We start from the raw sequence: 14785 nt of genomic DNA on the forward strand, positions 1-14785 counted from the left end.
TCCCTAGATACCCAGCCTCCCACTTAGGTGGAGCACCAAGGTCTTGTCTTTGCTCCACTTTTGAGAGCTGTCCCTCTTACAGACAGTTATCTATAGCTCTGCAGGAAAGATGGTGAGCTTACCCAGGAGCAAGGCTCTTCATCTGGTCTTAAAGTGACCTCCAGCGTGGTGCCCTGCTTGGAACAAAACAAATGAGCAACAAAAACAAAACACCTCAAACAACAACTTCGACAATAAACCAAAACAAAGAACAGCACTAAAAACTATTTATTTGCTGGGGCGTTTGCTCTTCCTTCACCAAACCTTGAGATCATCACCCTCCCCAACAGACTCCCTCCCTCCCTCCCTCCCTCCCTCCCTCCCTCCCTCCCTCTGTCCCTCCCTCAGTACCCCCTTCCCCTCCCGCCTCTCTCTTCCGCTCTCCTTCTGTCCTGTAAGAGAGGACAAACTTGAACTTCTAATCCTCTTGCCTCCATCCAGTGGGATGCTGGGAATTACAGGCATGCATCTCTACTCCAGTTCAAGGCTGTGCTGGCAACTGAACCCAGCATTCTAGGCAAGCACTCTACCTACAGAGCTACCTCCCCACCAATCTTCTTATTCTTTCTCAGTCTTCTACAGCTTAAATAAAAGCGATTCTCAGGAGTATATTCGGTTATTAAGACACACTCTTTGGCCATAAATGTTCCCTGTGAATAGGAATCTCTCAACTGCCTAAATTAGGCTGTATTGTTGCTCTAGGACGACGACGTAGTGCTTGCTAGGGTCACTTTAGACAGATACTCTATAAAGAGTTCTCGGAGTCTGGAACTTGTCTCACAAACTCAATCAAGACAACAGCATTCTGTCTGCACAGAATCTAAGCACCAACCATTACGGAATTTTAGTTAATGAACACATCTAAAGTGTTTTGTAGTGAACAACGTGCAAAGAAATGATTGAGCAAGGGGTTCTGAAAAGGCCAGAGAACAGCAGTTGCTTGGGAGTTGAGAGTCTTCTATAGAAAAACAGGAAGAGTCAGGTTGGATAAGGCTGTGGGACTTTTATGGGGATAGAGGCAGAAAGCCCTATAAAGAGCTATCTATATGGGCTCGTGATATTGGTCCAATGATTCTCCCACGCTATCTGGAGTGAACTGTCTAGGCTCCTGATTCCTGATCAGCGCCCATCTTTACTCAACTATAAGGCTGCTTGTAGGACGAGAAGGGATGGAGATGGAAGCTCAACCCGGAGATTCTGCCAGGATGCCCAGAAGAGCAACAGAAAATCCCAAGTGTTTCCCTGGTGTGGATGGGAAGAGGAAAGGAAAGGTCTGGAAGGAGACCATCAAGACCTGGAATATCCAGGCAACCCAAGGCAGATGAAGCCCACGGCCTCAGGCACAACTAGGCCGCGGAGCCGGCAGAGGGCAGCAGTTGGGCTGAGAAGCCTGGCGGGGGCCAGCGCGGCGTCGGCGGTTCCAGAAGGTTCTCCTTGGGAGTGTGGGGAGCATCTATCACCCCCACCCAGCGGCCACGAGCCCCTCGCGCCACGCGGAAGGCTGAGCGAAAGCTCTCTCGGGCTTCTCGGGACCCCGGGGGAGGAGACAAGCGAGTGTTTGGAAGGGCGCGGGGCTCGGCGGGGCCGCAGCTCGGGCGCCTTTCCTCCCGGCCGACCAGCGCTAAGGCTCGCGGGGCGGCCATCGGCCAGCGCGGTCCCGCCGAGGCTGCGCTCCGGCCGTCGAGGTCCCCCGGGCGCGCCCGCGGGAGCGTGGGCCGCGGACTTGACCGTGCGGGCGCCGCGCGCGGCCGTATGCAAATGTCCTCCTGGGCCGGCCCCCCGCGCCTGTGGGCCGCACGTCCAATAAGAAGCGCCCCCCGCTTGACACCTGCCTATATACAGCGAGCGAGCGCGCCCCGGCCGCGCAGCGCCCCGCGCACACCCACCCGCGGCCGCCCATGACTTCCAGCGAGATCGCCATGCCGGGCGAGGTGAAGGCCGACCCCGCCGCGCTCATGGCCTCGCTGCAGCTCCTGCCGTCGCCCACGCCCAACCTCGAGATCAAGTACACCAAGGTAAAGCCGTCCCGCGGACGCTTTCTGGAAGCTTCCTCTGGATTCCTTCAGAGGCCGGGGGGCCCGGAGGTTGCCTGTCATCTCCGCGCCTCCGCCGGGATCGCGATGCGGGCTTCTCAAGTCCCTCCCCGGTTTAGGGAGCGTCTTGGGGGAACTGGTCCCAACCAGAAGGCAGCGCGGGGATCGCCGGCGGCGGCGGACGGTGGTGACGACCTCGGGACTGCCTGGGGAGGTGGGATTTCCCAGAGCAGACCTGGGTCTGGTTCTGGGGTCCCCTATGACTCTTTAGAGCCGGTTAGGGTCCGGTCCTAGGGTCCCCTAGATGTCCCTAGGGCAGAACGAGGCTTAGTTCTGGGGTCCCTTAGAGCTCAGAGCAGACCGGAGTCCGGTTGTGCGAGCCCCCAAGTTTTATCAGAGCAAATGGAGTTTGGCTCTGGGGTCCCCCAGGTCTCCTCAGAGCAGTCCGGGCTCCGGCTTGAGGAGGGTGTTCCCCTGGGTTTCCTCAGAGGCAACCGGGGTTCTCCCTGTCCCTCGGTCTCAGAGCAGAGTGGGGTTCACCGCCAGGGTGGGGTGGCGTTGCGGTCCGGTGTCGCGCCGTGGTCCCTCGGGTCCGGAGGTGCGCGGCCGCGCGGGCTTATCTTCCCTCAGAGCCGAGTCGCTGAAGGGTTGTCAGGACCAGAGTCCCACAGACTTCGCGGAGACCTGGCCGAGACGCAGTAGGTCTATGCCAGGATTTCCTCGGGATTTTGTAGGCAATGGACATTTTAGAAAAAGGGAAAACAACTCAATTCACAGAAATTAGCGAGCTCAATTTTGCACTGATAAGCCTAATGATTTTTTTCCTAACGAATTCTGACATCTTAGTTTGTCAAGCACGAATTATTGTTGTTAAACTGCATTAAAAAGCAATACACGCCTGCTGCCCCATGTGAATTGACCCCCACCCCCCACCCCATCGTTCTCAGGGGGAAAAAAAAAAACATCCACGGGGGAAATTTGTGAAAGGGATTGAATGTTATAGCAAAAAGGCGAGTGTAGCCTTTAAAGCCACACTTCTTGAGAGTTCATTTTAGAATTCTTTTTTTTAAATTTGATTTTCATTCCTACCGCAAACTTTCGCCAGTTAACTGCAGCGCGCGCGCACGATACAGCCTATAAGTGTTCCACCGCCGGCATTAGACGATACGCGAAAAGCAGAGAAGTTGTTCGCATCTGACAACTGTTACGGTTGAAAGAGAAATGCAAAAACATCGTTTCTGAATTTTTGTTGCATTGAGTTTCAGAATAAGGATTAGTAGGATTCGTATTTTTGAATGTGGATTTAATGTACCTGTTAGCTTTTAGATGGTGTGACAAATTTTTGAAAGCCATTTTAATGAGAGGTCGTTAATGGTTATAGCCCTTTAGGCATTGTTTGCATAACAATAGTGCCAGTGTGTGGCACATCTCCGGGTTTAGGAACAAGCCAGGGAAGCCTGCACATAAAAGTTTTGTTTTATGAGGGTCCCTAACCTCTTCAGATGCGCTTTAGAGATCTTAAGAGGCAAGATCCACACGTGATTCCGGAGGGTTGTTTTACACTTACTTTTGATCAGATTATCCTAACAGCCCCTGAAAGTCTGCAGTAGATATCTTTTTTCAGAATTTCATTTGGAAGCTCCTCCAATTCTCCTTTTCTCTAGCCACCCCCTCTCTTCTCTCTCTTGTTCTACCCCAGTAGGAAAGACAACTGATTTATAGCTAATTGGAGCCTTTAATGTCAGAGTCTTTTTAGCTCCGTGAAGACTTTTATCCAGTATCCACTTTCCCACTTATTACCAAGAAAAACAATCAGAAATGAAATAATGGATTGTAACTTGATTCTTTAATTTGTGGGGAGGAGGCGCCTTATATTTTGTCTTGACAAACAACCCTCATAAATGGTGGAGTAACACACATCTACAGGCGAGCTCTTTCACAAAAACTTGTAAAATCAGGTATCTGTGAACGCTCCCAGCAGCTTCTGTGCTCAGCTCTTTAGTGAGACTTCTACACTTTCTAAGACAGGAACCGTGAACAACCAGTTCTAGTTCATTTTATTTTAACAGAAAGAACAGAATGACTGCTCTTTTGGTAGCCTAAGTTTTTTTTTTTTTTCCTTTTTCTTTTCTCTTCAAAAGAGAGTTGGGAGGTCTTTTAAAAATTCATTCATGATCAAATGTGAGGAGAAATATATTATCAGTTTCAAACAAAGCGATGAACAAGGTAGATGGGCAATCCTTTAATGCTATTGTATTTATTAGGGAAAATTTAAAAGATATTATGCCTTGGGAATCTGTTGAAAAGGAGGAAACAAAACATTTGCATCAAATAAAGGTACTATGCAGCAAATAAATTTATAATTAATTTTGTCTTGTTAAACATGTTCTTATTGAATGACACTATAATATGATTTTTCTATATGATTTGACAAGAATATAAACTAATTAGTGACCAACATAACTGGTCAGATTATGAGAATTTAAAAAAATATGTTCTTATAATATTTTGCATTTGTGATCCTGCACTTATCTGCCATTTTCATCCTTTTACTTCTTGTTCCAAGAGAACTTTGCTCTTTTTAAATAAGGGAATGGAAAAAATAGTCAATATTATGTTAATGCCAATTTCTGTCAAAGGTTCTGTACAAAATGCTATGAAAGCAAAGTTTAACCTCGAAGCATTCTGAAAGAGCTTGTGTGTGGCTTTGTATTGGCTTTTAGGCAATTGCATTCCATTAAAAATAACATAAGCCTGCTGCTTGCTCCGAGTTCTCGTATCCAGTTTAGACTAAGGATAAATGACTGTAATGCCTTTGGGATATGTCTATTTTCTTTTTCTTCTCAAACAGGAACCTAGACCACCCCCCCCCCCCAGTTTCTTAAATGATTCTTGCTAAGAAATGTTTTTTTTCAAGACTTATAGTCAAGAAAGAAGAATATTAGTATTAAAACAAACAAACAAACAAACAAAAAAAGCATGGAGGGCACCCGTGTGGAGCAGAGAGAACGTATGCTCCTTTGTGTTCTTTGAAGACTGCTCAATAGCTGGTCTGATTGCATTTAGCTGTGTGTTTCTCAGGTAGTTTTTCTGAGTTATTTCTGTTTCATCTGCCTGGTTTTTGTATTGCGAGCCATGTTCTGGGACCATACACGTTGTAAAACTAAGGCTTAGCATTCTCCTAAGAACTGCCCCTGACTTCAGGGAGGGGTGGGGTCCCAGGATCTCCCTGCCTTCCTTCTCTCTCCCTTTCGCAGATTTCCACGTCTTTACAAAATTTCCTTATTTCACTTACTTTTCTGCTTTCTTCAATGGCTCCATCCTTTCTTCTGGCTCTACTGGTTCACTTTTGGAGTAAGCAACTGAAAAATGCACATAGTTGGCAACATACAGGGTTCTGTGTTCTCCCAGTATTTGATGCGATGTGGGGTAGGGTATAAGGGTCCACAAAGAGGGCATTTGTTGCTGCACCTACAAGAGAAAACACAAAAGGCAGCTCACTGGAAAATCAGACAAATGTGTATCTGGGTACCTACTGTTTATTATTTTATTTGTTCATTTAATAGCCTTTTAATAAGTGCACTCTGTTTTCTGGGGTCAATTTCAACTCAGTTCAAAGGGATTTTGAGGGGCCATGTTCTTAACAATAGTGTAAATTGGATTATGGAGCATCTGCCTTCTAGGAACTTAAAGTCTTATTAGGAAGATTGAGTGCCAGAATTTCCTTGTCAACATAGCAGGAGATCAGTTGGTCAATGTGATGAGAACACTTGCAGCGTCACTTGCATTTTCATAGGGCCAATGGCTTTACTTCGCACTTTTCGCACGCGCACACATGTTAATTCTGTAAAAGCCTTTGAAAGAGAATAAAAATAGAAATGATTGATAAGGGAGAACTTGGCCTTGAATTTTGAAAACAGAGCATTCCTGTCATACTCTTTACTTTTCTTATTTATGATCCCCCCCCCCTTTTTTTAATGTGGAAAGCTAAAATCTTCACTCTTTGTGTTACTTCTAATGGATTCAGGAGAATATGAAACTGATCTACTCCACTTAAAAGAGTCACCTCTTTAATTTTTCTCAAAATGCATTTTAATTGTAAGTGTATTTAGGTGTCCCTGAGTACATGTGTGTGTGCTACATGTGTATGAGCGTCTAAGGAGGCCAGGGAAGGGCATCAGATCCTTGGAAGCGGGAGCTTGGGAGCCACTTGCTGTGGGTGCTGGCAACCAGGCCCAGGCTCTCTGCAAGAGCAGCAAGTGCTTGCCACCATTCGAGCCACAGTCCCAGCACCACCTTTATAATTTTTGATTCATTGACTTTAATTTACTACTTGTTATTTTTGTTATTGTTTTGGTCATGATCCTGACCTCTTCTGCCCTTTTGGACTTGCTGTTATGGATCTCATCCTAAACTTTCCTTCCAGATCTTACTCATGGTTGTTTGGTTGTTTTGCTAATAAAGTATCCATCTAGCTGCTTGTATATAGACTTGTGGTATTCTTGTTTCTCTCTCTCTCTCTCTCTCTCTCTCTCTCTCTCTCTCTCTCTCTCTCTCTCTCTCTCTNCTCTCTCTCTCTCTCTCTCTCTCTCTCTCTCTCTCTCTCTCTCTCTTTTTCAGAGTCAGGGAAGATGTTGGTAAAGTCCTTGGCCTGCCAGCATGAGGGCCTGATATCCTCTCCTCACCACATGTGTGGCAGCCTGTGCCCATAGCCTCGTTGCTGGCAATGAGGAGACAGGAAAATCCCCAGAATTTTCCTTGCTAGCCTACTAGTCTGACTGAATGGGTGAGCTCCAGGTTCAGTGAGCAGCTTTGTCTTAAAAAAAAAAAAAAGAAAGAAAAGTAGCCAAGGAGGATATCTGACATTGACCTATGACTCCACCCCCACCCACACAGTAAAATACTTTTTAAAAATAAATATGCAGCCTTTTGATGTTTGTATCATCTCTTTTTAACAAAGAGTAGCTAAATAATGCCATTCTGGAACTTGGCTTAGATAATTCTCCCGAGGCCCTGACTTTCTACTTCAGAGACTAGGATTATCACATGGAACCATCATGTACTGAGACACTTCTGTTCTGTAGAATGACGAACAATAGTTTTTCAATTTCAGTGAAGACTTAGAAAGGTCTGACTTCAGTCTAGCCAACCTTTAGAAAAGCCAGGCATGCATATTTGGTTTTCTCTCTTTTTCCATTAGTGAATCTCAATAATGATCCAACCATGACCAAGCCAATAAGCATCTCAAGTCCCAATGCTGGTCTTCCTCGGTGGGATAATGAGATGCAAATACCAATGTATGATTTTGTGTCTTTTGTTGTTGTTGTTGTTATTTGTTTGTTTTTGTCATTTTACTAGCAGTTTACTGTGGTCAACAGACTCTACACAGCCCACCTCGTTTTGTAAATATAGTTTTGTTGTAACACAGCCCTGTGTGTTTAGTAACATAATTGTCTATGGTTTCATTGGGACTTGCAATATCAGCGCTGAGTTCTTGTAGCAGAGACCATATGGCCCGCATTTTAAGAAAAGTTTACAAGCCCTTGACATGGAATAAAGAAAGTGTTTGAACTGAAATAGGCCTTTGATGAAGTCCTGGTCAAACATGTAGTTCTTGACTATGTGGACAGCTAACATATATTAAACACATGTTGTCCGGTCTTAGAAAGGAAGTAGTCAAGAGTATTTGTAGGTGTCTTCTCTCCAGGAGCTTCTTTACTGGGTTTCAGTTTCTACATTGATCAGAATTGGAATAGTGGTACCTGCTTCTCAGGGCTCTCATGAGCACTTAACAAGAAAGTATTTGTATAGACAATCAGCTAATGTTAATTTTAATTAATTTTAGTTTTGCAGGCATAATGATTTCATTTGGATCATAATTATTATATATTATATATACAATATATATTGTATATATAAAATTGAAGGTTGCCAATTTTAAGAAAGGTCAGAATTGAGTTCTTACATGTGTACAGTGTATCCCCACTTGGAGAGCCTCCCTTGGTATTTCTTTAGCAGGTTGTTATATTTATCAAAAAGTCACTACACTGATTTTCCAGCTAGCGTTTTAATAACAAACTCTTTATCTGACCCTTGAGTTAAGATTTAACATCAATATGTTCAGTTGGCTGAACTGAAATGCCAAGTTCTGAGTACTTTTAAAATAGTTTGAACAAAGATGTAGCCAGGACTCAGAAGGTAGTTATCTCTTGGCAATGGAATAGTGTCTTTGAGTTAAGTAATCTGCAATTGAAAAAAACTTTCACTGGCTTTGACTACCCAAGATAATGCTCAAATTTGGGAAGAGAGGGCAGTCATCTTCCAGAAAGTGAAATATCTCCAGTGACTAATTGGTAGCCTTCCTGGCCTCTTCTTAATTTCTTTATTTATGGTGACAGGTCATTTGAGACCCTTCATTTCCTCTCAAGCACAAATCTAATGTCAGTAGAGCGGGGTTGCCGCTGTGCCACTTTGACTAATTTTTAGTTGCCTTTCAGACATTCTCAAAACCTTACTCCATGTAACCGTTCAAATATATTAAAGTTTCCAAACTGGGAATTTATTACTTTATTACTGCTATTTATTACTTGTCCATCTTGTTTTAATATTGAATTGTACTTCAATTGTTTCCTTTTAAATTGTTAACTTTTTTCCTAATAGGTGAGCTCTCTGTCATCAAAACTGCTAGATTCTTAACTTTTACTAGTGTATTCACTTAATCCCCCGTGTCACATGATTTGAAGACACTCTCAGGCTTGGGGAGCTCCCATGGGAATAACCATTGAGAGGCTGCGGCACCCTGACTTCTGCTGGGTTCTTTATGCTTCCCTGGGACTCAATGGGAGTTAATTGCCTTCCTTGCAGTGTGGTAAAAATCAGAAGGACTTGGGGTGACATTCTCATTTTTATTCTAGAAAGCAGCCTTCCTGCTCCAGCAGGTGGGTGTTGGTGCCAGAGCGCTGTCTGCTCAGCTTCCTCAGCCACATTTGACTTCTGGAGAATCAAAGTAGAAGGTTCTTTAGCCCTAGATCTTCTGAAAGGCACCGTTTGCTGTCAGATGAAACATTTGTCTCTCATTTGGAAGAATTTAGGGGAATATGAATATAAAAATTCCTTTTAATATTCATTGCTAAAGTTGAGAAAACAATTCAGAATGGTTAAGAGATTGTATTTATTATTTAACCATCATTTTCATTTATCTAGCCTAATCTGGCCTATTTCAAGCTTGATAATTCAAGCATTTTGCTTGAAGTATCCTGAAGGCTAAACCAAGACAAAATGCTGTAGGTCACAAATCCTTTCCTGCAAATAGAACTGCCTCAAGGAAGTAAGTCTGACAAGATATTAAAAATTTAACATACCTACTAATAGACAAAAATAACCTAATTTTCTTTTTCTTTTTTTCTTTTTTTTTTTTTTAGCCACCAGGGCCTATACCAAATCTATGGACTGGGTATGATGATGTAAAAACTGTAGGGTAAGATGAAGGTGCAATAACAAGGCCTTGGCTAGGGAAATGAAATTGAGAAATGCCGGTGGGAGTTTATGGGAACAACTGGAGCTCTTTCCATAGGTGTAAAATTTGGACTTCCTCAGCAAGTCCTTTGTTGGGAGGGGATTAGGAGTCAATACGAAACTTTGGTTTCATTATCTACCAAACATGAAACTGAGCAATTCTGCCTCACCTGTATTTTAAGCCTGATATCCACTACACCAATATAAATTGGTAGAGAGACTTTTCCTTTTTTTTTAAATTTTATATTTTATGTGTGTGTTGCTTGAATGGCTGTCTGTGTACCACGTCTCTGTCTGGTACGCAAGAAGGTCAGAAGAAGGTGGTAGAATTATCTAGACTTAGAGTTATGGATGGTTATGGTTGACATGTAAGTGATAGGAGTTGAATCCAGGTCCTCACATGCTCTTAAGTGCTGAGCCATCTCTCTAGCTCCAGAGAAAGCTATCTAATTGTATCGCCTAGGGCCAATTTTATCCTCAGCTGGAGCTGGAGCTATCCTTTGCTACCTAAATTTGCTCTTTCATGTATCAGGTTAGCATGGATTAAGGCCTCTTTTGTATAAAACTCTGGTAGTTGCTGCCTGACACAAAATGATACATAGGTGTGATCATCACTGGGAAGAGCCTGAAGAGAAATCCCCCTCAGCCACGGAGCGAGTATGCACACATAAGTGACTCTCATGCGCGACCATAGACTACAAGTGTCAGAAGTAAGGACTTTTCAGGCTAGCTGATCAGATCACTGGATTGTTAGATTGTCTACAAGAGGAGTCAATTATATAAAAAGGTATAGCTGTAACACAAGTGTGTGTGTATGAATATAATAATAGTTCACATCACAGATGATTTTCTCAATCTCAGGATGAAGCTGCCTGTCGTAGAAGATTCATGAAACACACCTAACCTACCTGACATCATAGTTTAGCAACAGTGTGCTGTAGGGGAAGCCTTGTGCACTCCAACATAGAGCTTCTCAAAATGCTGCTCCCACCCAGAGTCACCCGAGGCTGTTACTTCACATTTCCCATGCTGGGGAAAAGAGCAGCATTTGAAAGGTCCTTTCTACTGAGTGGATATTGATAGCTTTTAAGCATAAAATTGAAAATCTTAAGTGAAGCCCTCATGAATTGGAGACCATCTGTAATTACCACGTTTTAAAGAGTTGCACTGAGACCCTCCTGCAAACTCCTACCATCCCCTGTTTTTTCCCTCAGAGATATTAACCTCTATCTTATCCATACACATAGGCGAATCCATAAACAGTGTGTTGTTTTGCATGCTAAACTGTTCTGTGTAATTGGCACCGTGTTACATATGTCTTGTGATAGATTTTGCTTTGTTTAGCATCATATTTTCAAGATTCACCTATGTTGTCAGGTGTACCTACAACCTATTCATTATCATGATTGTATATTATTTCACACTGTGTCTATATCCTAATTTTAATTTATGTAACTATTGGCATTTAAAATACTTTCAATATTTGCTATTAAGAATGATGCTGTGGTGAGCAGCCTTCAGTAGGTCTCCTTATATAACTCATAAAGAGCTTATAGAATACATACATACAAGAGACTTGCTGGCTCATGGCTGTACACTCCAAAGGTTCAAATGGAAATGCCAGGCTTCTGTCTAAGGTGATTATGTAAGTTTCCATCTTTACTATCAGTCCTCCAGAGTCCGTACTGCTCCATCCTCAGCTGTACTTGAGTTCTGATACTCGCCAGACTTGTCAATCTAATAAGGACGGAGTGCCATCTTACTGCTGTAAGATGACACTTACTGCCAACATTTTCTTGATTTCTTGTGAAACTAAGCATCTCATATAGTCACTGCCATTTGTCTTGTTGTCTAGGTAAACCAGCTATTTTTCCTCATTTTTCTGTGTATATGTGTTAGTGTTGATTTATAATAAGTTTTTCATTTTCAAAATTGCAGTCCTTTGTCAAATATCTAATGTGCAAACATTTTATTCTTGATTATATTATTTGTCATCCTTTTTGTCTCATTTTTATAAAGTTTTAAATGCAAATGAAGAAATTTTGTTTCTTGCTTAAGAAATACATTGTAATTTGAAGGTTTTCGGGGTGTTCTCATATTGGAAGTTTTGTTTTTTTGTATTCATGTTATGCATTGTCTTGGAATTGGTATTTGTTGATGTGCAAGGGCTCATAAATGTGAAGGGCAAATGATGCAGTTTATAGAAAGTCAGATATTAATGGTCACATTGTTTTGCTTTGTCTTTGAATTTTGTTCAGTGTAATCCTGTAATAAAATTAGGAAGTCTAGATTGTAGGGTCTCCAAGCCTGGTCTTCTCTATTATGGAAGACTATAAGAAACTGATGAATAATTTTAATAACATTCGTTTCCCTAAACTAAGAATCTACTTCTAAGTGAACATATTTTAAAACAACAAGAAAATATTTATTACAATTCACTGGTGTCATATTTAATTATTCTTATAATATTTTTACATTACCTATGACTATAAGTGCCTATTCGTTTAGGATTGTTAAGCTGACATTGTAGAAATGCCAGCTACTATTGTTCTCCCTCTAGAGGACTTGTTTGTTCTTTCTGTCTCTTGCTTTCTCTCTTTCTTCTGCAAGCACACACACACACACACACACACACACACTTACACTCACTCACTCACCACTCAGTTTTGAAAGGCCATAGAAATTAGAAAAATCCATAATTGTAAGATGATTGTTTATAGGTTATGGAGAAAGCATGTCAAGGGAAAATAATGTCTGGTCCAAAGTTCTTTTAAAAAACAAAATATGAATTCAGGGGATAAAGGGATGGTTCAGTGATCAAGAGTGCTAGCTGCTCTTCCAGAAAGCATGAGTTCAATTCTTAGCACCCATGTGGTAGCTCACAATAATTTGTAACTATAGTCCCAGGATATCTGACACCCCCTTCTAGCCTCTTCGGACATTCACTCATGTGGTACACAGACATATATCAGGCAAATACTCATAAAAAAATAAATATAAGTAAATCTCAAAAACAAAACAAAAAACCCCAAGTGTGGGTTTTATTCTGCATGTGTAGAGAAATTGAATTGTGCCTTAGCATCAGGGTTGAAAATAGCACAGTACTTCCCATTTTAGTACTTTAAGTCATGTTTTAAAAGTCAAAGCTTGTACACTACACATTTAACTTTGTGTTTGGGTTCTGTAGGCAATATGATTCATGCAGTTGCGTGTGCCTATCATTACAGACTGTTGTCAGAGAGATTCTCTTGACTGTGTCATGGAGCGCAGCCCCTTGGGGTGTAGTCTCCTGTGACACCTAACAAAGCTGTCTGCATGATATACTTTCCCACAATGAATTTCTATTGCCTGTGTGCCCATATCACTTATTTGTATTGCTATGAAATTGTAGAACTTTATGTTAGAGATTATACTTTGTATAATTCTATTACTAAATTGCAAACTCTAATTTATCAAGGTTTATCAAAAGAATGGAGTTCTGTGTGTAGCTGTGTAGATGCTTTGGAAATGTTTGCTGAATAAATGCCCACTGTATAATTTATTATTAATATCTGCCAAATAGGCACAGCTTGACATTGAGTATAATTAATTCCTATGGTAATCCTATGGTAGTAATATTATAGTAATATCTCCCTTTTATAAGTGAAACCCTTGAGCATATTTAAATTAAATACCCTTTCCTGGCTCCTCAGCCATAGTAGGTGACAATGCCAGCATGCTGCCCTCTTCTTTACTGTTGGAAACAGCAAGAATGCACAGGAACCCTAAGAAAGAATCCAATCTGGGCCGTGAGCTCTGCTGACTTTTAACAATGCATTCCAAACCCAGTTCTTTGACTACAAATCCCAAATTTCCAGTTGATTAATATTTTCTGTGGTCACTAGTAGCAACAGTTTGAATGGTTTAAGAGAAAAGGCCAAGGGACAAACTGAGACAAGCTGGTATACTGGGTATGAACCACCTGGGTAGGTGTGATTCTGCAGGTGACTGTAAAGACGGAGGGTGTTGGAGGATTCTCACAGGCTGAGGACTCACACACTGCCCTGAACAACACCTGTTTGCTTGCTTCTTTTTCATTTAAAAGGTGCTCTTCTTTGTCATGGTTATGGCGATTCCTCTGGCGATGGAAGATGTGCGCAGATGCATTCCTTTTTGGAAATCCCCCCCCCCCTATTATTTTGTATAATAATTGTTATTGTTCCTTTCCAGAGTTACTTTTTAGAAAGAGTTGAGTGGAGATGCTCACTTTGACTGCCTATGAGAGCTTTACACCTGTCTAGTCCCATGGTTTCTACATGGGTCTGAGCATGAACACGGAACAGTTCATAGCGATAGGGGGAGGAGCTGACGGGGTGCGACTACCTTTGGAAGTGGCTCAAAACTGCTATGCAAAGAAATGCTGACTGAGTTGTCTCCTTTGGTGGGATCTTAGAGCCTTTACATTCCTTTCTTCATTTTCAAAGAGGAGCTTTTCCCTCTGCCCATCCCCACAGCCCCACCCCTCCTCACTCTTCCACCTCCCTTTAGTCTTGCTCACTTGTCTTCTCATCTCTGATAATGAGGGCAGCCCTGGGTAGACTCATTTACCTATTTTTATAAAGTAGCTTGTTGCGATGGGCAACCTTGGTGGTTTTCTCTTCCAGCTGTTGGCCTAAATGGTCTTTAGGGAAACCAGAAGCAGTGAACATAGAATAGACACATTTGACTTCTATGAGCCCTCTTGAGAATTTAGTAATTACTTAATGGATTGAATTGATGACATACCAGATAACAGCCTGGGTTGCATTAAATTAACCTTTGCAAGTGGGCATTTATTGGTGTACTCTTAAAGAACTACATGTGTTGGCAGTAATTGCTCTTCCGTGTTCCTATACACGGAATGATAGGTGTTTGTACCGAGTGAACATTTTCTCAGATTGGAGCCTGGGTGGTAGTTTTCTCCATTTAGTGACATGTGTGTCATTGTGTTCGGCACACTGAGCATAAATCCTGTCTTGTAAACAGCAGGGAGACTAATGAGGTTTGCCCACATTCGGGTGTCATTACCAGGAATTCCAGCAGAGAAAAAGAGAAGGCTTAGAAAAGAAGTGCACAGAATAGATTTGGGGACCCTTGGTGATCTGCTTTAATGAGGGAGATCATTGCTTAGAATTACTGTAGATGCTTGTACACAAGGCTGGACAAGAGAAAGAAAAGTG

At 42.3% G+C, this 14785-nt stretch overlaps 1 protein-coding gene across 1 annotated transcript in view; it reads left to right on the forward strand.

The window, feature by feature from the left end:
• The first annotated feature begins 1879 nt into the window (after positions 1-1879).
• The window catches only part of Aldh1a2 (aldehyde dehydrogenase 1 family member A2), a 79888-nt gene continuing 66982 nt past the window's right edge, over positions 1880-14785 (forward strand). The window contains exon 1 of the mRNA XM_021171467.2: positions 1880-2054. Within this exon, the coding sequence (XP_021027126.1) occupies positions 1938-2054 (117 nt within the window). The 5' untranslated portion in view covers positions 1880-1937. The remainder of the gene's footprint in view (positions 2055-14785) is intronic.

Source organism: Mus caroli, chromosome 9 (assembly GCF_900094665.2).
Source record: "Mus caroli chromosome 9, CAROLI_EIJ_v1.1, whole genome shotgun sequence".
Classification (NCBI taxonomy): Eukaryota; Metazoa; Chordata; class Mammalia; order Rodentia; family Muridae; genus Mus; species Mus caroli.